The 23,107-nt window shown below is 43.2% G+C and overlaps 2 protein-coding genes across 4 annotated transcripts in view; both read right to left on the reverse strand.

The window, feature by feature from the left end:
* FSIP1 (fibrous sheath interacting protein 1) overlaps positions 1-3,947 on the reverse strand; it is a 185,183-nt gene extending 181,236 nt beyond the window's left edge. For both annotated transcript variants that reach the window (XM_045013692.1, XM_045013688.1), the window contains exon 1: positions 3,809-3,947. The gene's annotated coding sequence lies outside the window, so the exon portion shown is untranslated. The remainder of the gene's footprint in view (positions 1-3,808) is intronic.
* Positions 3,948-4,363: 416 nt separating this feature from the next.
* Positions 4,364-23,107, reverse strand: part of GPR176 (G protein-coupled receptor 176) — a 79,065-nt gene continuing 60,321 nt past the window's right edge. For both annotated transcript variants that reach the window (XM_045013694.1, XM_045013695.1), the window contains 2 exons: positions 16,142-16,394; positions 4,364-10,591 (listed from right to left, as the gene is read on the reverse strand). In XM_045013694.1, coding sequence (XP_044869629.1) covers positions 9,481-10,591; positions 16,142-16,394 — 1,364 coding nt within the window. In that variant the 3' untranslated portion in view covers positions 4,364-9,480. The remainder of the gene's footprint in view (positions 10,592-16,141; positions 16,395-23,107) is intronic.

Raw genomic sequence — 23,107 nt, forward strand, 5'->3', positions numbered from 1 at the left:
CCATTTTACACACCAATACCATGCAACACAGCTTATAGCACGCACACACAGACAGACGGACATCCATCCTCTAAACCTTCCTTCTGAGCTCATCTTAAGATATCCCTCGCTTGCTCTTTCCTCTCCTTATATTCTCCCCCCAATTACCCTGTTAGCCCTGTGATTGTCACCCAAATGCTCACAATCCCCCACCAGAATGTGTGTAATTGCCCTCAGCTGGGCTGCAGCCTTTCCCAGGCTGCAGTAATGCCAGTGATCAGGGTGTTGCTAATAGCACCCTGTCACCCAGATCATAACCAGAAAGCCTTAGTACTCAAATCAGAAAAACAATTTTTAGGAGAACCATTTCTCTAAATTTTAGAAAAACTGGCCTTTTTCTTGTATTTTTTTCTTCTATAAAGGTAAGCTAATTATGGGAAAAAACAACTTTTTTTTTTTTTTTACTCATTTGACTCTTTGACTCGTAGTGTTCTGAATACAGGACCGTGAACCAAGAATTCCAGAGGTCATATCCTAGCTGTTATACTGACTTCCTCGGAAGCACTGCGCAAATCAAAGTGCAATAGCCCAGTCCCGAGGTGTGTTGTACCAACAGTACAGTCTCGCTTCTAGGTGTTTTGGGGGCTGCATATAATATTTCTTCTACTTTGGCACAGCACCCTAAGTATGGAGTGAAATCCTGGCCCCATTGAAGTCAACGGGAAAACAGAATTGCATTGGAGCCCCAGAACAGCTCTGTGTCCAAAGGCTGGCTGATGGGTGGGTAAAAGTGATCAGGGAGCAGGAGGCTCTGCAACTGCTCAGGCCACAGTGGCACCGGAACAGGGGGGTCAAGGAGCCATGGCCCTCTCACTTTTGAAAGAATACAGGCCTGGCCCATCCACTTTTCACCACAGGCCCGGCCTCCTGCCCCTGCTCTTCTCTCCGAGGCCCAGCCCGCCCTGGCAAGGCCAGAAGCTGGAGCCCAGCCCGAGTAAGAGCAGCCTGGGCCGCCACGGACCCTCCATTTGCTCAGGATGGGGGGCCCAAGAGCAGTCCCTGGCCCATGTCCCTGCCTCCCGGCTCCCCTGCCCAGAGCATTTGGAGGGTCTATAGCTTCCCACAGCTGCCTGGGTGGCAGCTGCAGAGGGCTGCCAGGTGTCCGGATTTAAAACGGAATGACCAATCGAAAAGGGACCCTGGCGGCTCCGGTCAGCACGGCTCACCACGCGGTGCAGTGGGGCTAAGGCAGGCTCCCTGCCTCCTCTGGCTTTGCATGGCTCCCAGAAGCAGTGGCATGTCCCTCCTCTGGTTCCTATGCGTAGGGGCAGCCAGGGGGCTCTGCACTAGGGTTGGCAATTTTCTAGTCACACAAAACCGAACACCCTAGCCCAGCCCTTTCCAAGGCCCTGCTCCCACTCACTACATTCCCCCTCCCTTGGTGGCTCGCTCTCTGCCACCCTCACTTACTTTCACTGGGCTGGGGAAGGGGGTTGGGGTGCAGGAGGGGGTGAGGACTCTAACTTGGGGTGTGGGCTCCAGGGTGGGGCCAGAAATGAGGTGTTCAGCGTGTGGGAGGGGACTCCAGGCTGGGGCAGGGAGTTGGGGTGAGGGCTCCATCTGGGACTCTGGGGTGGGACTGGGGATGAGGTGTGTGGGGTGCAGGAGGGGGCTCTGGGCTTGGGGCCGAGATATTTGGAGTGCTGGAGCGGGCTGCGTGTTGAGGCAGGGGGTTGGGTATGGAAGGGGTGAGGGCTCTGGGATGGGGGTTCTGGCTCTGGGTTGGGGCTGGGGATGAGGGATTTGGGTGTGGGAGAGGGCTCCAGGCTTGGGAGTGAGGCCAAGGGATTCAGAGTGCTGGAGGGGGCTGCGGGTTGAGGCAGGGGTTGGGGTGTAGGAGGGGGTGAGGGCTCTGAGTTGGGGGTGCTGGCTTTGGGGTGGGGCTGGGGATGAGGGTTAGGAGTGCAGGAGGGGGCTCCAGGCTGGGGGTGGGGCTGAGGGACTTGGAGTGCAGAAGGGGACTGCAGGTCGAGTTAGTGGTTTGGGGTGCAGGAGGGGGTGAGGGCTCTGGGGTGGGACCAGGGATGAGGGGTTTGGGGTGCAGGAGGGTGCTCTGGGTTTGGGAGGGCTCAGGGCTGGGGCATAAGGTTGGGGCTCGGGAGAGGGTGAGGGCTCTGTCTCAGGATGCGGGGTCTGGGGTGGGGCTGAGGATGAGGAGTTTGGGTGCAGGAGGGGGCTCTAGGCTTGGGGGGGTTCAGGGCTGGGGCAGGAGGTTGGGGTGTGGGCTTACCTTGGGCGGCTCCCGGGCAGCGGTGCAGCAGGGGGGGCCAAAGCAGACTGCCTGCCTGCCTGTCCTGGCACCGCACTGCATGCTCACCAGAAGTAGCCAGCAGGTCCTGGTCCTAGGTGGGGAGGGCAGGAGGCTCCACACACCACTCTCGCCCGCAGGCACTGCCTCCCCCAGCTCCCATTGGCCAGTTCCCAGCCAATGGCAGTACAGTGCTCGGGGTGGGGACAGTGCATGGAGCCCCCCTCGCCTAGGACCCGGACGTGCTGACCATTTCTGGGACACAGGGTGGAGCCAGGATAGGTAGGGAATAGCCTGCCTTAGCAACGCGGCACCGCCGACCAGACCTTTAATGGCCCAGTCAGCATTGCTGACCAGAGCTGCCAGGGTCCCTTTTCGACCGGGTGTTCTGGTCAAAAACTGGACACCTGGTCACCCTACTCCGCATGATACCGCCACCCCAAGCACCAGCTCTGCAGCTCCCATTGACTGGGAACTGTGGCCAATGGGAGCTGCAGGGGCGGTGCCTGTGGATGGGGCAGTGTGCAGAGCCACCTAGCTGTGCCTCTGCATAGCAGCGAGAGCGGGATAAGCTACTGCTTCTGGGAGCTGCTTGAGGTAAGTGCTGCCCAGAGCCTGAACCCCTCCCACACCCCAACCGCCTGCCCCAGCCCTGATCTCCCTCCCACCCTCCAAACCCCTCAATCCCAGCCTGGAGCACCCTCCTGCACCCCAAATCCCTCATCCCATGCCCCATACCAGAGGCCTCCTTGCATCCCAACCCACTGCCTTAGCCTGGAGCTCCCTTCTACACCCTGAACTCCTCATTTCTGGCCCCACCTCGGAGCCTGCACCCCCAGCCAGAGCCCTCACCCCCTGCCATACCCCAACTCTCTGAGACAGCTTGGTGAAAATGAGCGAGTAAGTGAGGGAGAGCAAGCAATAGAGGGAGCGGGGATGGAGTGAGAGGGGACAAAGCCACAGAGAAGGGGTGGGACAGGGGAGGGGCCTCAGAGGCGGGGCGGAACAAGAGTGTTCGGTTTTGTGCAAGTAGAAAGTTGGCAACCCTACTCAGGCCAGGCCAGAAACTGGAGCCAGGTAGGGGTAAGCGCTGCATGGGTAGTTCTGGGTAGCCGCAGACCCTCCACCTGCCCTGGGCACGGGGCTCAGGAGGTGGGGACTGCTCTCAGACACTCACACTCCAGGCAAGTGGAGGGACTCGGGCTCCCCAGCCTGGCTCTGGCTTCCCGCTTGGCTGGGGGGCAGGGTCTTGGCGTAAGAGGAGAGGCATGGGGGGACACCTTAGCATTCTACCTCTCTGCTTTTGTTCTCCTATCTGTAAGACAGATACAATACCTGCTGGCACCTACCTCAGAGCAGTGTCTGGGAGAAGAGCAAATCAATGTTTGGAAAGCCTCTAAGTGCTAAGCACTGAGTATGCACAAGAGGAGTTCAAGGAGCAAAGAAATGTTATTACATTCCACATTTTGGTGCTGCTGAGTAAAGTAACCAGAAAAATCAATCTTGCAGAACTCCACTGACCTTGACTGGTGTAGCAGCTTTAAAATTGACATGAAATGAAGATCTTTCTTGGCAGCACTCCTACTGTTCCTCTCTCTCCCTCTCTGGCCTCCAGGGAACAGAAGGGAGGCTGCAGCTTTTCTCAGTTCAAGTAGTAGAGCTTGTGTGCTCAGAGTTGTATAGAACAGGGTTCAAGTTGGGGAGGGGGGGTATTTAATTTTGTTCAGGTGTCAACGTTTTATTGCAGATTAGCACCCAGGTTTTTGGTTTTTAGGTTTTTTTCTGTATGAAGAAAATTGATGTGTCCTCGAATTATAGGTTATTAAAGATTACTATGACTAGTCCCAAAGCAGCAGTTCAATAGGTACAGATACCACTATAACTTCTTTATAACACCTATTTTAATAACTCCTAATTTTACATAGAAAAAAGTATTTTTCAAATGAAATAAAATGTGAATACTTTTCAGGTATACTCTTTTTGTTTTGAAAGTCTGAAGGCAGTCAGCTGAACCATTAAGTTATGGCTCCTTACAAATGAGTTTTATTGAAATCATACAGTGTCTTACCTTTTCATGAGTGCTCTTTAGCTTTAAAAAAATGAAAGCTTGATTGTAACACTTTAAACCATACATACCTAAAGATACCAGTAGAGAGAAAGAGGCTATTTTAAAAAGCCTTTTATAATCCACTTACAAAGCTTGCAAAAGAGCATATAGACTTTGCAAAGAGCCATGCCCTGGAAGGAGAGGAGACAGGAGCTGTGAGAAGCTTCTTCAGGACACAGCAAGTTCTTCAGGACAGAGCAAGACAGGGAGCTGGGCATCTTACAGAATTCTAAAGCTCTGCGGGGCAGGTGAAGCAAGAGGAAGACAGGAAACAAGAGTGCAGATGCATTTATTCTAGATGCTGTGTAAACTGTGAATATTTGAATACATTGTCAGCTTTCCCTCAACCTTTCATTTCCATTACATTTTGTTGCTTAGTTGTTTTGTCTTTAAACTGCAGAGTTGCTTGATATACATACGCTTCAACTTTAAATGTTAAGCTAGCAACTTAAAAAGTAACAACATTTTTTGTCTGATGTTTTAGGGTTCGGTGTGATAGCCCCAAACATCACAAGATTAATGAAACTGGGAGTTCAAATCTAGTGGTGTATTCCAGATACAAAACAAGGATACAACAACCCCTTGGAAACTGATTATTAAAGTACTTGCAAGCAGACCTCTAGTATAGACAAGAGAAAAGGATTATAAAAGGGGACAAATATCAGAGTAGAGCAAACCTGACAGCTTTTTATCTGCAAAATATACATACAGGTATACATGTGTATAAATATATATTAAAAATCAAGTGCATACATTAAATTACTACAACTTCAGAACAACCAAATGTTCTAATGTGCTAAAAGACTCCTGGCTTTCTATGCAAGTGTATCCTGCTAGGCAATCAAAATCCATTGTTGCCAGAGGAGCCAACCAATACAGCACTACAATACTGAGTAATTGCTTTGTTTTAAACCCATATGTTATTTAAATATTACATTATTTTCAGGGGGTATTTGGGTACAGGAAATTGACATTGTTTTCAAATCTGTACTTTTCCTTGTAAAAGATTTATTCTTCCGTACATTATGAGTTATGAGTGATTTTTCTGTATTCTTTCTTCTGTGGAGTTATAATGTTATTCTTAAAGGGATAAGATTATCTTTCAGTCTCTTTGCCTCCCCAAATTACCCCAGTCTTTTCTTCCTTCTTTTTCCATCATTCAATTTCCTTTACTTTCCCCAATGGTCAGTATGGGGATAGGTGTTTGGGTCCCCCCTCCCATTTGATTTGATGATCAGGAGAAGGTAGAACTCCTGATAGTTAGCTCTTTCCTCATAGCAGGTTATCAGAGAGCATATTGCACAGCTGGAAGTCAGAAGCCAACAAATAGCCTGTAATAGGTATACAAACCCCACACAGGGTGACACAAGGTTAATGAGCTATTGTAGACTCAGATGGCCCTACCCTGCTATACTTGTGAAAGATGTCAGACTTGGAGGGAAGAGCTTAAAAGGAATAGGAAGTTATTTTTCTGCGGGGAAGCAAAGAAATCTACAGGGGACATGAATTCTGCATGCGCACAGTGGTGCAGAATTCCCCAGGAGTAATCTGAGTGCTGGAGTATTAAGCAAGATGGTCATCCTGAGTTGAATCATACAAATTGGTGTGTATACTGACCCTTTGGGGACAGTAGACCTGGTATTCTGTGAGTGTTTAGTGGATAAGGGGCTGGACACTACAGCCCAGAGGAGAGTGCTTGGGTGGCTAACAGGCTGGTGATGTCAGGGAGCTGACACCCGGGTAAGTATAAGCAAGTCTCTCTCATGCTGGAGGCAGGGGCATAACAAGGTGACTCACAGCCCTGGGTACCCCAAGAACTATCACAGGTATGTGTTTGTGTTTGTTGACAACCCTAGAAGAGGTGGACTATCTGTGGCTCTGCTAGAGATCTGAGACTCTCGTGACTGGAATAGTGTGGTGTAAAACCTAGACAGTGCAGAGCAGAGGCTTAGGTAAATGCATGGGCCTGCTCCAACATTTAGGAGGCACCCTGATGAAAGAATGTAGTGACAAGCCCTATTATGATAATGGACTGTTCCTGGTGATCTATCCTGCTATCCAGCACCCTAAAAGTGAAATACTCCCTAGCTCATTATCACTCACCTGAATTATTTATTGTTCTTTGACTATAGTTCTATCAGAGTGTTGGTTGCTTATAGTCTGACTAAAGCATCCATATTATGTGCTATCCAGGGGCTCATTCCTTCTCTGAATACAAAAGATCTGCTTTCATACATTTCTCTGATTCTCACAGAAGTTCAAATGGATAAACTCTGCTGCAAAAATGACTAAAATAAAATGTTTCCAGCTATCATTTATATTCCAAAGCAATTCTTAAAGTGTAAAAAATGCATCCTAATCAAATTTGTTTCCTGAAACAATGCAGTGTCCCAAGTGGCAGTTTGAAAAAAGTACAAGCCAGCTTCTAAATACATTCAGTGTGAATGGAAACATATATGTTTGTCTTCATAATGAAAAACAACCAAACCTGGTCACCCTCCAAAACAATCCAGGATTAAAAAGGCCAAATTCATGTCCGGTGTAAGTCTATTGAATTTGACTCCATGTTTATCATTGTTATATTGAACGTGAAAGTAGGAATGGGCAAAACCAAGGGTGGCTTTGTTTTTTCAAGGGAGGTTCAGAGCTGGGTTCCATTTTATCTGAAGTCCCAAGTTTGGAGAAAGGGGAAAGGTTCAGATGAAGACTGCTGGCTTTGGCTCATGCCTACTAGGAAGGGGACCACAAATGTTTAATTTAATCAAAAGCATATAAGGAAGATGCAGCAGCTGACAGCTTTCTTTTTTAGATGTGTTGTTAATAAAGGCTGCTGATCTAGTAACTCTGAAAAAACAAACACACATTCCATTGTAACATTTTATCAACATTTACAAAATATAACTACCAACGGTGATTCTCAACATTTTCCATCCTGGGACCTTCCACTCGCCAGACCCCATTCCCATATAGCTAAATGGGAAGAGCAGGGTGGTTGTGACCTGTTTGTGACCCGTCAGGGGTTGTGGGACCCAGACTGAGAACCCCTAAACTAGCATAGTAACAAATCTAAAAGGAGAGGATGAGAAACATGGTTTACAATGGAGTTTAAAAACTACTCTTCACATTTTTGTTAAAATGTTTGCTTTGAGTGACTTGTAGACATGATGTCAAGTATCTCTTGCATCTGAAGAAGTGGGTATTCACCCACGAAAGCTCATGCTGCAAAACGTCTGTTAGTCTATAAGGTGCCACAGGATTCTTTGCTGCTTTTGTAGACATGAATCACCCTTAGCTCCTTCTGAAATCACTGTCCTGCTTCAGATGTGTCTAAGAAAGAACAGTTATTCTTCAAACTTTACCTAGGCAGAATTTTTTCTTTCTTTTAACACTGGGCTGTCAGATTTGGCAAGTTATTTTAAACTAGACAATACATTTTAAAGAAAACTACTTACTAAACAGACAGCAGGCTACAGGTGAGGGCTTGGCATGCACCAAAGATCTAAACTACAGACGGAGAACAAGTGTGCACAAAGAGTACTAGGGTATCATCACTCTGTGCTTTTGATAATCTACAGTGTGAGACAATAGCAAATGCAGAGATGGAAGAAAGGAAGGGCTGCTTGCAACAGAACAAGGATTAAAGTTCCAGGGGTACAGTAGTTTTAAGGTTGTCTTACAGACTGTCACAGTTTAAAATTCACATTCAAGATACGCAAAACAATACATCTGTAATCAAGGAGGAAGGTGAGCTACAGTACAATGCCTGAGCACTCCTAGATAGACTAGCTTGTTGATAGAATGGACAGTTTGGTTCTGATTCACAAAGGATTTAGGCACCAGGTGTAGAAATCTGCTGTGAAAGTCATACATTGGATGATCTAGTATGAAATGAGTGGTGTAAATTACAATTAGCATATTTGGGGTTTATGCCCACCACTAAAAGGAAATTTAGAGGTTGTGCTGTCTCCCTACACCCGCCAAAGGTAAAGAATGGCACTTACATTTATTCCATTCGGAGGCTAACCATCAGCTTGCTGCAACATCACTTTTTTGTAAGGTATTACCATTTCTGCACCTTGGGAAATGCAGGCAAATAAAGGCAATGCCTTGTGTTTTCACAAAACAGTCAAAAGAAGAGGGCACAAGCAGACCACTCTGCAGGCACATATTTACCCAGGACTCTTTTGCTATTTACAGCATGCTGAAATCATGCACCCAGTAGGCATATGCACCATGCACATCACCAGGGGATCTAACTGCCAATGGCTCATGCCCTCAGCACATCTATGCATGCTTCTTTGGGAAGAAACTGTATCACATGGTCTACAGTCTACTTTTCATTAAACTACAGGAATGCATTTGTTTTTAAAGGGAGGAAATGGCTATTTTAGAAGTTTTTTTCTGTTAATTTTTAAACAATTTGGGGGGGCCTCCGACACCAGCAATTGGGCTTCCTCATGCTAGTTGATCTTTTTTAGGCCAAAAGTGAGCATATTTTAACTGAGAAAATAACTGGGCTACAAAAGGAAGAGAAGAGCAACATGTATAAGAAACCTATGGGCTGTTCCTGACATGGCAATTTTTTTTTACTTTGCTGTAAGAGGTCAGCTAAAGAGAAAGGGCATCTTTTTATATTTCATGAATGAAACTCTCAGAAACTTGCTGTGTCCATTTTAGTGTAGAATGGGCATGGCCTAGCTATTTTGTGCTCCCTGAAGTCCTGCCTATTGGCTTGCTGCTGCAACACAGAATAGTTATGTTTTCATTTTACTAAACACTGGAGTGCCCAGTAAACCAGCTGCCAGACCACACCATGAAAGTTTCACAGGAAATGTACACAAAGCCATACACACCCTTTGGAAGTGAATCAGACCTGTACTACTGTACAAATAAAGCAGGAATGACATCAGTAGCTATTTAATGAAAATACATTCATAAGGAACACTTCTGTTATATGTTTCCCTTTTGTTTTTATGTATTTGGCACAAAAATCAGCCTGTAACAAATTTCAACATAACAATGATCCATGGGATCACATGGACAGTAGAAAGTGGCCTTCCTTTGTTATTCAGAGCTCCTGCTCCTACTAGGAATCCACCTTGGGAAAGATACTGACTTTATTGTTCCTGCTGATTTTTCTTTCTGCTTTACACTTGGGCTGCTTTGTCTGGATGAGCTCTTCAGGGGTATTCCCCAAGGGAGGCAGCAGTCGCTTCTTACTATTTCGATTTTCTGAAAGCCACTGTGGAGGCAACTCAAAAGGCCCAAAGCCAAACTGCATTGAATATTTGTCATTAACCAGATCTGCTTCTGTTGGCATGGCAGGGGCCACCTGAGCAGCTGAGTCAGCAATGGTGTGTTGTAGACATTTCTGAACTAACGTCTGTTCTACCTCTAAACTGGTGGTAGGGATTTCCTTCTGCTGAAAGTCACCAGAACCAATGGATTTTGTTTCATTCTCCTCATCATCCTCTGTTGGCTTGAAGATTTGCTGCTGCCCAATGTGAAACATCTCCAGAAGCTGGCTACCAGAGCGGACATTGGGCTCCAAGTTGGTATCTGCAACACTCCCAGAGCTGATAATGTTCCTCCTACTATACCTCCGGTGTAGCTGCACTATTGTCCCCACTAAGCACTTCCGTACAGATTTGTTTACAGTCAAAAAGAGCAAAGGATTGGCTAGCAGGGAGACTTTAGGCAACCAGATGGCAGTGAGGAACAAGAAGACTGAAATATCTGGTATGTTGAGTATGGTGCGGTAAATCACCAGAGTCACGTAGGGAACGCTGCAGAAAATAAAGATCATAACCATGGAGAGCAGCATGGCATGAAGCTCAGCTTCTCTCTGGGAGGCATAGGGAATAGAAATAGTGTTCTGAGGGGTTCTTAAGGCAGCTATGATGACTTTTTTCTTTTGGCTGGCACTCAGTGCTCTGCGGATAAGAATCATAAAAAAAAACACCACAGCCACTGGTACAATAACAGTGGTGATGTTATAAATAATGACATACACCAAGTGTCCTAGGGAGTAGCTCCAGGATCCTGTGCAGGTGGACATGGCATAAATATCAGAAACATTGGTCACAGCAAATACAGGAATGCTGGCCACCACGGCATGGGCCCAGATGTAGATAACCAGGTCTCGAGACTTCGCATCAGATATCTTTCTTTCCAATGGGTATAAAACTGAGTAGTACCTGCCAAAAAACAAGGACAGTTTAAAGAGATGTGAATATATGTATTGATTGTTTGAGATCATACAGTTAGAGAATCATAGGACTGGAAGGGACCTTGAGAGATCATCTAGTCCAGTCCCCTGCACTCATGGCAGGACTAAGTATTATCTTGACCATTCCTGACAGGTGTTTGTCTAACCTGCTCTTAAAAATCTCCAATGCTGGAGATTCCACAACCTCCCTAGGCAATTTATTCCAGTGCTTAACCACCCTGACAGTTAGGAAGTTTTTTCTAATGTCCAACCTAAACCTCCCTTGCTGCAATTTAAGCCCATTGCTTCTTCTCCTATCCTCAGAGGTTAAGAAAAAAAAATCTTCCTCCTCCTTGTAACAACCTTTTATGTACCTGAAAACTGTTATCATGTCCCCATCAGTCTTCTTTTTTCCAGACTAAACAAACCCAGTTTTTTCAATCTTCCCTCATAGTTCATGTTTTCTAGTTTGTCGCTTTTCTCTGGACTCTCTCCAATTTGTCCACGTCCTTCCTGAAATGTGCCACCCAGAACTGGACACAATACTCCACTTGAGGCCTAATCAGTGCAGAGAACAGTGGAAGAATTACTTCTCATGTCTTGCTTACAACACTCCTGCTAATACATCCCAGAATGATGTTCGCTTTTTTCGCAAAAGCGTTACACTGTTGACTCATATTTAGCCTGTGGTCCACTATGACCCCAAATCCTTTTCCACAGTACTCCTTCCTAGGCAGTCATTTCCCATATTGTATGTGTGCAACTGATTGTTCCGTCCTAAGTGGAGTACTTTGCATTTGTCCTTATTGAATTTCATCCTATTTACTTCAGACCATTTCTCCAGTTTGTCCAGATCATTTTGAATTTTAATCCTATCCTCCAAAGCACTTGCAATCCCTCCGAGCTTGGTATCACCTGCAAACTTTATAAGTGTACTCCAGTTTATAAGACAGTCTCCTGCCTTGAAGGAGGGAGATGAGGATAGTGTTTTGTTAGCTGTCTGAGTGTGATGTGGGTTGCCAAATGACTACCAGTTTCTGCTTTCTCTTAAACAAGAGTCTGGCTTTACAGGTCTGGCTCTAGAACAGGACTGAAGATCCACACCTGGGAAGCACATGATCAGTGATAAAGCAATAGCTATCCCTACCGTACCTGGGATTATATTACATTTTTGTTTGGATTTATGTTCATTAAAAATAACTTATACTGGTCTTAAAACTTCCAAGTGGCTCTCTCATAATTTTCTTACCTCCATGCACATTGCACTGGTCATATTCAGAAAAAAAGAATAATAATGACTGAGGCATATTTATGTTCACTCAAAAGGCCACAGTCTCAATGTTAACCTGAAGGATGTCCTATGATGGATTATCTCTCACAGTACTTAGCACCAAAAAAAACCCCAAAACACAAAGTGTCAGAGGTCACAAACAGGGACAAAATAATCCCAACATTTGTATGTAGGGCAATAAGAAATGTGGATAGATTTTGCCAGAACAGTAGGCTAATGCACTGTCAGTGTCTTCATCCTAAATATCTTCTGATGTTGTTTCTAAACAAAATGTAATTGTAAGATATACCTGGCTGATATGATTGGAGAATGGTTGCAGTATTTGGTGTCATGTGGCATGCAAGTCAGTGAAGTGAGATGCCTGTCACATACATGCTTTTGGCTGTGGTAAGTCACCTACTCTGTGTAAGCAAGCATGATGTCTATAAGCGCTGTAAAATTCAGGAGTCTTAGCTTTACTCTTCGAGAGAGTACTAAAAATAAATTGGATATAATTTTACTTGGCATGTGCATGAAAACAGGTACAAGAATTTTTAAAAACATTTTGCTTTGTAGTATGGTTGGTGCTTAACTACAAGGCTTCTTGTATGATTTCTGCATCTAGGTGCAATGTATGTAGCACTGCATGTGTCCCTCTACTGTAGAAAATAGTGTGGATTTGATTTTCAAAAGTTGTGGTGCCCAAGGCCATCATTAAATGGATAATTATACACATACCTAGCAATTTGCACAGGGCCGGCTCCAGGGGTTTGGCCGCCCCAAGCAGCCAGGAAAAAAAAAAGCCGCTATCACGATCTGCGGCAATTCAGCGGGAGGTCCTTTGCTCCGAGCGGGAGTGAGGGACCCTCCGCCGAATTGCCCCCGAATACGTGAAAGTGCCGCCCCTCTCCGGAGTTGCCGCCCCAAGCACCTGCTTGATAAGCGGGTGCCTGGAGCCGGCCCTGAATTTGCATATGCATCTGTGGTAACTGAACAAATTACATGCTCAAATTCATATTCTTGTTTGCTTGCAGATGTGGATGTTTGAGCTTTTAAAAATCAGGATCCGCTCATGTATTTGTGATGTTATTGTCCTTTAGGTGGCTTATTTCTAATCATAGGGATTCTCCTTATCAAGTGGTAGGAGCTTGTGCTTTTTGATGCTGAAGGTCATGAATATTATCACTGAGGCCCACATAGTATGCAGTTTCACTGGTGACCATGGTGCCTGTTGCTTATATGATCGCAGATAGCTGTATAGTGTTTATTGTTTGAGATACTGATGCTTGAATATGAATCTTGAGTATTTCTCATCCCAATAAATGCCATGCAAAGCCCCCATATACTCTTCCTTGAAGATGTCAGAGATGAACAATAGCTTCAATTTAAGCCCCAGCCAATTAATAAATATAAAAATACATATCAGACTTCAAAGGCATCTCATGATACCACAGATATGCCTTATGGCTTTTACTGCTAGAGATGCTATTAGAAGCTGAAATTGCTGATAGCAGATCAACCTTGAATAGAAGCCCACATCCATGGAGATTAGTTTAACTGGATACAACAGTTTTGTATACAGAGTAGTCATTGTAAAGTGTCCATACAGTATCTCACCAGGGCACAAGTAACTAATGAAGCCTAGGGAACTACAAAACATGAGGTTTTAATAATCAGCCCCACTCAGCCCCTTTTGTTTAAAGAGAAAAGTACAATTCTTTTTCAGTCTCTCTTCAAACCAGAACAAACCAAGAGTCCAGAAACTGGGTTTAGCTAACACCATCCTTAAGCTGTGAACAGTAAAGAGGAAATGTGTCTAGTCAGATTGAGCTGTTCAAAACACTGCCAGTTTGGTTCATAGGGCTTCCTGTAAACTTCTTCTTTTATTAGTTTGGGTGAGTTCCCATCCTGAGTTTCCTTTTGAGCTCAGAGTTTAAACAACATCAAAAACTCAAAGGAAAACTCAATTGAGTTTCTAGTGATTTCCAAAAGACAACAGAGAGTCCTGTGGCACCTTTAAGACTAACAGATGTATTGGAGCATAAGCTTTCATGGGTGAATACCCATTTTGTCACATGCGTTTGACGAAGTGGGTATTCACCCACGAAAGCTTATGCTCCAATACATCTGTTAGTCTTAAAGGTGCCACAGGACTCTCTGTTGCTTTTTACAGATCCAGACTAACACGGCTACTCCTCTGATACTAGTGATTTCCACTCCACCATTAATTAGTCCAAGTGCTCTTGAAACTTGGCCAGTTTTGCTCAAACAAGGTGCAAACTTTGTAATGAAATCCAAAGTAGCAAATTATAATTACAAAGCTAAATCCTTCAAAACAGGGGTGTATATAATGGAACAATACGGATATAAATTATGCACCCAAGCCTGCAAACCCTGAGTGAGTGGCTGTCTCTATCTCCTACTAAAAAATCAATGAGAGCTCTGTTTGCAGAAGCCCTGCAGGATTGATCCCTATGTTTACTTGTATATATTATCCTGATGCTCACTAGTGCTGTAACAGTTATGGGCCAATCACTTTTCCTCATTTGAAAATTCTGTTTTTCTTGGGCTCGTGCATTTAGTTTGCATTGCGTGAAATACAATTCTCCCTCTTGATCATGCCTGAAATGTCAGGATGTAGTAGATCCTCAACACCCTAAGGGATAATTCTCTTTTCTCCCCAGTCAGGCACCATATAGGGAAGGAAGAGTCAAATCATAAAGACCAGTAAATACAGAAATTAGAATGAAAGTTAAAGAGGCACTTCCAGGCATAGCTGTAGTTTCTAATATTTTGCCCAATATTAATGGAAAGGTACTGAACGAAATTCATACCTGGTTTAACCCTGCTGAAGTCAATAGATGATTCGGTTCCTTACAGAAGTGACTCAAGTTAACTACACAGTTATCAGATTAGCACAAACAGCATTCGTATGATATACAATGTAGGGATCATTACTTGCAAGTAACATACAACTTTAATGTGAGGTAACAATTTAGTTGGCATTAATTATGCAATTTACTTGTATCACACTGATTTTTACAAGACAGTTTGCTTTCCTTTGGCAGCTGTAACATCCATTTATCTTATGTCATGTGACCAACCTGCCCACTATTAATCTTACACACTGCATATTTCTGTTTTGGTCCAGCACCCTGTTGGACTCAGGTATGTGCAAGGAGACAGCCTCCCACTCAGGGGACACTAAGACCCCCAGGCTGCCCCTCTCTGCCACGGTGTGGCCTGGCAGAAAGCTGCCAAGAGGAGCCAGCCAGAGTCTCCAGTCGGTAGGGGAAGAAGCAGCCAAAGCAAGGACTGTTAGTGCTTTGGAGAATTTTCTCTAGTGTTGACTGTATTTTCTCTGCCCTGTGCTGATTGGCTGTTTGCTCCAACCCTCCCACTCCCTCACAGTCTCTTCACCTCAGCTCACTCCAGACCTGCCCCTCTTACCTGCCCTGTCCCCCTTACCCTCTCGCCTTCAGGGCCCCTCTCCCGTTTTCTTTCCATTTACTTTATCCTTTCCCATCTATAGCTACCTAAAGAGAGTGAGAAAACTATGGAAATAACATGGTGTTTGCTGCCATCACACCATTCATTCTGCTTGTGCGTTGTTCCCCGTTCCCCACCCTAGGTCTGTCTGGTCTATTTATATTGTAGGCTCTTTGAGGCAGGGACCATCTTTTTGGTTTATGTTTATACAACGCCTAGTACAATGGGTCCTGGTCCATGACTGGGGCTCCTATGTACTATGGTGATACAAATAGTGATTTTGTATTAGTCTGGAACCAAAAATGTGTATTTTGCTCACAGAACCACTCATGTGAAACTGTACTTTTCCCTGTTAATAGAGATCTGCCTCAAGATGGGTGGGATCCGAAAGTATTAATCACATAATGAGCGAGTTAATGGACAAGTATCCAAGAAGTTTGTTCAGCCCAAAGATTTATTACTAAGAAGGATTAATGACAGGAGGAATAAGAGGCTAGAAGCATCTTTGAAGATACATCTGCATATCAAAACCGCTTTGTGAAGTCCATAGATATCAGGATAAACTGAAATGAAACTGTTCCACACAACAGAGATTCATCTTTATATCCATACTTGTGTGCAAGGAAATTGAACTTTGGGGACACAAAGCTGGTGTGGAGGCAGTTGATATATTGGCACAAGGCACCATTAAACAATATTTGACATTCAGATGTGTGTAATTAAGCGGGGAAGGAAATAAAGAAAATCAAGGACAGGATGCTAGTAAATTTGATTTCTTACCTGTCCAAAGCAATGGCAGGAAAACTAAGGATGGTCACTGAGCAGAAGACTTTATGCAAGAACTTGACAATTTTACAGAAGAGCATGGTGTAGATCCACCAACAGCAGTGTGGACTGGCACTAAGGACAATATCAAAAGGCACACAGACTAGACTGGCACAGATCCCAGAGCAGGCCAAGTTCTTAATGAAGCAGTTTGTTACTGATTTAAATACTGATGTTCTGCAGGTCGACCACAGCACCATGAAGTTTCCTGGGAAAAGGGGGAAGAAAAAGACAAAATACAAATCTATACTTTTGACTGATTTGAATGTTTCAAAGTACTTCAATAAAAGCACTTGTTTAGAATTAGCTATATATCTTTGGCTCTGTTTAATATTTGTATTATGTAAGCAGAGCAAGAGCACGTATGTATGTGCATGCAAAATTGGACACAAAGAGTTCAGTTTCCAAACATAGGTGGTTAAATAGGATGCTCAAACCATGCACTTAGGGTATGTCTACACTTACCGCATGGGTCGACGCGGTGAGTTCGACTTCTCGGAGTTCGAACTATCGCGTCTAATCTAGACGCAATAGTTCGAACTCCCCGCACGCTCCGGTCGACTCCGGAACTCCACCACTGCAAACGGCGGTGGCGCAGTCGACCTTGGAGCCGCGGACTTCGATCCCGTGGCGTCTGGACGGGTGAGTAGTTCGAACTAAGGTAGTTCGAGTTCAGCTACGCTATTCCCATAGCTGAACTTGCGTACCTTAGTTCGACACCCCCCTAGTGTAGACCAGGCCTTAGATGCTTAAACTGACACATAGGTGTTTCAAATGGGCAGTTTGTTCTGAGTATCCAAATATGGAAATCTATTAAAGGTACCCACATTTCAAAAAATTGGCACACAGTATTTTTAAAGATGGATATACAGAGTAAGAAAACAAAGATTCCAGGTAAAGCTGATTTTACACTACTAGTCTGGGTGTGAAAATGGGTCAGCAGCCTGCTTTATTTACTACCTTTGGAGACCTTGGTACAAGCTTACAATAGTGCATTGAGGCCTGTACTAGGCGACAAATGAATGAGATTTATCTTCATTTACTTTTCATATAGACAATAAATGGCTAATTATACCAAGGGAAAAAAAGAGAAGAGAAACACACAAGATGGAATCAACCAAGTTTTTCCAATATTCAAGATATATATAGTCTACAGTTTGAAGAGAAATGTGGGATGAGGGAGCGGAGAGGAAAAGAAAAGGGAAAGGCAGAAATCAACATTAGTGCTATTTATCACTGACACTATACTATTTATCACTGATCACACTCTACTCCTGACACAAAAAGTCTGAAATCAAAGACTCAGTTCTTCCTGAATAACCTCGACAGTAACTAATAATACACAATGTTATGGCAGGTGTCACCAAGTGGTGCTTTTATACATAGTCTTTCAAGTTCTTTTTCTTTAGTGTGCAACATAATGTTCAGTCTTGGGAAGACATGCTGTGCTGTTGTTAGTATTTCTTAGGCAGGGTTCTCTGTAGGAGGTAGCTTCTGAAGAGAGGGAGTTTTGTGAGCAGCAGAAAAGTTTGCTATCTGCCTTTGGCTTTGATAAAATAAATTCTTGAGGCAGTAACTCGTGTTGCTGCTGGGCTGAGATTCCTGGAAAAAGGGACTGACTGCCCTGCATGCTGTCTGACCACCTTTATTCTAGAACTGGTGTATGGGTATAAATAAAACAAGTTGCACTTAGCATATACTCAAAATTCTATGTCACTGATATCTTCTCCACTGGGAAGCTGACCTGCAAGGCTCCAGATATTTGTTACTTCTCAGCAGAAGCATGACACTGGTGTCAGAAAAGGACACTGGTGTCAGAAGAAGGGACAACACCAGCATGCCATTTTTCGGGATAATTGTAGACCCTAAAATCCCTGCATGTTTCCCCTAATTTTAAACAGAACCAGTAACAGAACACATATATCCAGTGACAAGACATATACCCACTACAACTAGAGAGCTGCATTTGCCAACCTTTTCAAAAGTGGCTCAGAAATATCACCCACAAAGCTTATCACCTAACACACAGAAAGACTTCTATGCTACAAACAGAAGGCCAGAGAAATATCACTGCCCCTGCTGAAGGCACAACCGATCCAGATGGGTAGTTGGTTTCACAAGAAGTTGTTAAAGGCCCACAGCTGTCATTGTACAGAGAAGGACTCCTTACCCATGACATTAAAATCTCACAGCAGCAGCACAATGGGAAAGGAAGCAATCTGCCTTTGCGGCACGTAGTGCTGGGTCCCTCCTGCTGCACACCAAGATGTCAAAAATTCAGATACGAGATTGAGCACAAACAGATTACAAGAGAGAGATTTGTACAGAAAAGAGAACATTCCCTAATAGGAAAAACACAACCAGAGATCACAACTAGTGTTAACAGACAGATAGAAATGCCATTGAGTTGAGTGTAGGTCCTTGCTTCATCCTGCCAACTAGCTTTTTAGAAACTAGCCAGTATCTTTACTGTATCATTTCAGAAAAGTGTGCAGTATAACTTCTGAAATATTCCCCATTAATGTGCTGTATAGGATTACAGTAAATAAATATAACTCTTACACCATACAATTGATATAAAATTGAATTATCTCTTATTACCCAAATTCCTATTTGGTAGCTGAGAAAATATTTAGCTAAGTATTTACTATTTGATGTGTTTAAAAATGGAATCATCATCTAGTTTTGGCAGGTGCCTTGGGCATGATAAAATATTCACCAAGCAGCATTCAATCAGCTGTGTTTGAAGCTTCCTAAAGCACTAGGAGGGACAGTAGTCAGTCAATCATATCACTTGCTCAACAAAGTATTCCTAGTTATTCCTATCCTCCAGTTATTAAAGGAGGACACTTCAGACAGTAACAACATACTATTAAGATGCCCTGGAGCAGGGGAGAAGCTGATAACTCTGTTTGTAAATTGAACCCATTTACCTATTTTGAATTTCTTTAGTAGCTCTTCACAGTAAATCACTAAATCACTGCAAGGTTCACCTCTATTAGAATGAATACAAATAAAGAAGTTGAGAAAGAAAAGCAACTAGCGGGAGTTTTTATGGTTCAGACACTGCTAGAGAAGTGTTGAGCCATGCTTCATATTCCTGTGGCATAAAGTCTAATGAAGCAGGACAGTCTGATTCTAGAGAGACAGCCCTGGAGTCAGTTTTATAAACCATGAATTGTCCTATGATTTCTTCCATTGGGAGGTATAGAGGAAATGAAAATAGGACAAGTCCTGACCAAACCTGGCTGATGAGTGGGAGGAGTAGAGTCCACAAGGCATCGTTCCTCTCTCTCTCTAAGATGGAGGAATCCTTTACCTATACATGATGCAACTGGACCCCCACATGTTTAGTGGGTCATGTCAAACATAGCTTGGGGACAGAGCTGAGTGCAAGCACTCAAAAGGATATTATACCTCCAAAACCAATGGTTTTTCAATGGAAAATTAATCAGGCACTAATGCTACTCAGAGAAGCATTAACTTTATTTGTACTTGCAGCCATGGCTACCTAGCTCCTAGGCAAGCCAGGCTACCAGAGGAGAATAGGACATTGGGCATTATGCATGGAGTAGCAAGTGCTCCATGCCGATTCCTTGAAATCAGCAGATTTTCCACCATATGCCACAAAGCCTTCGCCTCAGAGAAAATAAGGCACTGAAAACTCCACGCAGGAGTCCTAGTATGGAGATGATCAAAGCCTACACAGTAAACTGCAGAGTTTTCCATATCAGTTTTGCTCTCCCATCATCCATTTATTTTCATGGGAGAGGATGACAGTGTTCTAGGTGACTGAGTTATTTAACTAGCATTACAGCAGTCTGTGCTTTGAGTCTTTTCCATACTTGTATAGCCGGAGTTGTCCCTTTTCTGTCCACGTTCCTCTGTCATTAGCTGTTGGAATTTGTGAAAGATCCCAGACTACTATCGTATTCTGTCTGGTTTATAGCTCCATGTTTCAGATCATCACAGCTGAAAATACTGTAGACATTTTCTATCAAAGGTTATTTTCCTAGGTGCTTTGGATAACAACTCCTCTAGAGCCAGGCCACCTTGGGCTCACATTTTGTAAACTACACCAGATTGTGTTAGTCAGTTCTTGGATGGGAGACTTCCATAGGAAGCAGTGCTGGTGATTCAATAGATGGTACTGACCCCTCAGTACTAAACCAATGCATCTCTTATGGCAACCTTGGTATAGCAAGTCACTTACTGTTGTTTAAGATTTAAAACATGTTAGAGGAAAGGACAAAGCTGTACTTTAATTAAAAAGGAGAAATATAAATTCTTGTTTGGTAGTAGTTCTTAATGGGCAAATATCTACAATAAAACAACCACTACAACTGGCATTAGTTGGCAACCTTGCTGGCATTCTGTGTGACTTTCAATGACAGGTAGATGCCTAACTCCCATTCGGGCCTTTGGAAATGTTTCCCAGCAACAATGAGGAAAGGTAATGGTCATCACTGGCCTCTGCAGGCTCCACTGAGAAATAGATCCTTTAAATTTAGAAAAAAAATTAAGTATATAGTCTGCCAAACTAATTTAAATACAGTTAGTTTATCCACTTGTATACTATAAATTTTAATACACAATAAATATCTTTATGCACTATATATTCATTATGATGTATTTGTATGTAATAAATGGTTGCCTTAGGTAACCCCAACTTTTTTTTATTCTGAAATTTTAGGGAGACCAATGTAAGCAGAGTTACAATAATGAAAATACACAGAGAAGTAGAGTCAGAAAAAAAAGTTACTACAAGAATGGGTTAATACATCACGCTGAAAAATAGTCTGCTAAGTCGACAAACTCCGGCAAACATTTGTATAGTGTTCATGGAATCCATGAGTAGCAACATTCTCAAAACTTTTGTTATTATCAGTAAAGTTGCATTCTGATTAAAAGTGGTGAAACAGGTAGAAACATTAAACTCAGTTGTCAGCGCACCTTTGTGTACACCAAGCTCCACCATTCTTAAATGTCTTTGCTAGACTCAAAGTGTTGATCCAGGAGTTAAAATTAAACTGAGATAATTTTGTAACAACATCTCTTAATAATAACTCTAATAATACGTAAAACCCTGAATAATATCTTTAACAACCAGCAAGATGATCACAATAGAAACCAGAGATAGTGGCAAAGATATTTCTTTTAGATGACTAAGTCAGAATAAAGTTTTTATTCGCTATGGATTTACTCATGAAACCTTAGCTAACATACCCTGATGTATCTAGTCTTCACCTGGATATCAAATTATACTTTGTGAACATTAGCTAGATCAGGATTGAAGCAAAACTCCCAATACAAAGCCCACACACTTCAAATCTGACTTCTTTTTCTTACTTCTTACTTTCATGAACTCTCACATCCCACCTAGAGTGGAATTCACTGGATGTAAGTATCTTTACAACAATAACAAAAACGTCAAAGTTGGTAATACAACTGGTTGGAAAATGGGTTCCCTCACCTCCATGGACAATTTCATTGAAAACAATGTTTTAAACATTGATACCGCCTCTTAAAAACCAACAATTTTCAATTTTCAGTAACAACCAAGACAAAATATTTTTTTAATTTTCTGATTTTTTTCCTTAATCAAAATAAAAGTCATATAGACTGACAGTATGCATCCTCTTTGCATATGGGAAATATAAAGCAAAGTTTCTAAATTCCCTAACCAATGAATTTTATAATGAGTAGGACTTCTAGGTACTATCGTAATACAAATAAATAATAGTAATTCTTGCTTGCTTACATTAATGTCATTACCACACTTCTGTTAAATCTATGGCCAATTAATTTTGATTTCACTCTTTTTTTCAACTCTTGTTTTTTCACTTCTTAATTCAGATGTGTGCGCAGCCAGATCTTTTACATCTGAGACAAAACGTCTGCTGCAGGAGTAACTAATGTTAAACAGAGTGGCTGCTGCACACTGGAATTATTACTTCAGGACCAGCAGTTAAGAGAACCATCCACTCTACCCGACCTATGCCACACTTCTTTCTTTCTTACGCACCAACAGGGGATGTAGAGGGGTATTTTAAAACCTTGTGACAAATAACACAGGACGGAGACTTTTATGTTTACACATCTAGGGTAAACTTTTGGACCATTTAAGTCAACAGAAAACCTCCCATTAATTTCAGTGTAGCCAGAATTTCACCTCTGTGATATTTCACTGCGCACCAGAGGTGATACACAACTCCCTATCTACATGCCACATGGGCTGTTACAAGATTGCTTTCCCAAACAGTCTAGATTAAAATCTGGGTTGTTTCCCTGTTTTGTTTTTTAATTTCTTCTGCTAAAACTATTAGGTAATCCTTTTGGGATGCCGCACAGTGCTATACCATGGGGATCAGCAAATGCTCCCATACAGAAAAAAATACATCAGCTCTAGAACAGTGTGCACCAATGTGGGTGAATTTAATTGTTTCCAATACATTTCAAGATGTGTGTTGTATCCTTGGGGGCAGCAGTTTTAGGAAGAAATCACTTGAGACACAGAGAGCTGTAGACCTTGAAAAGCAGACATTTATTGCCACACACTGAACTAACCAACAACCAGCCAAAACTGGCTGGGCTATCCCCTAATAATCTAACTCAGCTGCCATAGCAACAACAAGATTCTATTACTACAACAACCAGATACACAACATATTCCTCCCCCCTTAATGAGAACATCCCCTAAATAAAATAAACACTATACTAGAGAAGGAGGGTAGACTGCCTCCGTTCCTGGCTAAAACTCAGGGATGATTTTGCCCCGTAACCATGGGCTTGCCCAAGCTAAAGATCCAGCCATTGAGGAGGCCTTCTGTCTCTAGGTGGATTACGGCAAACTTTTGGTGTTGGTGCACCCGAAAGCATCTTGGGTGCAGGCCTGACAATGGGCTCAGGGTTCGTAGTGCG

This window comes from Mauremys mutica, chromosome 4, assembly GCF_020497125.1.
Source record: "Mauremys mutica isolate MM-2020 ecotype Southern chromosome 4, ASM2049712v1, whole genome shotgun sequence".
Classification (NCBI taxonomy): Eukaryota; Metazoa; Chordata; order Testudines; family Geoemydidae; genus Mauremys; species Mauremys mutica.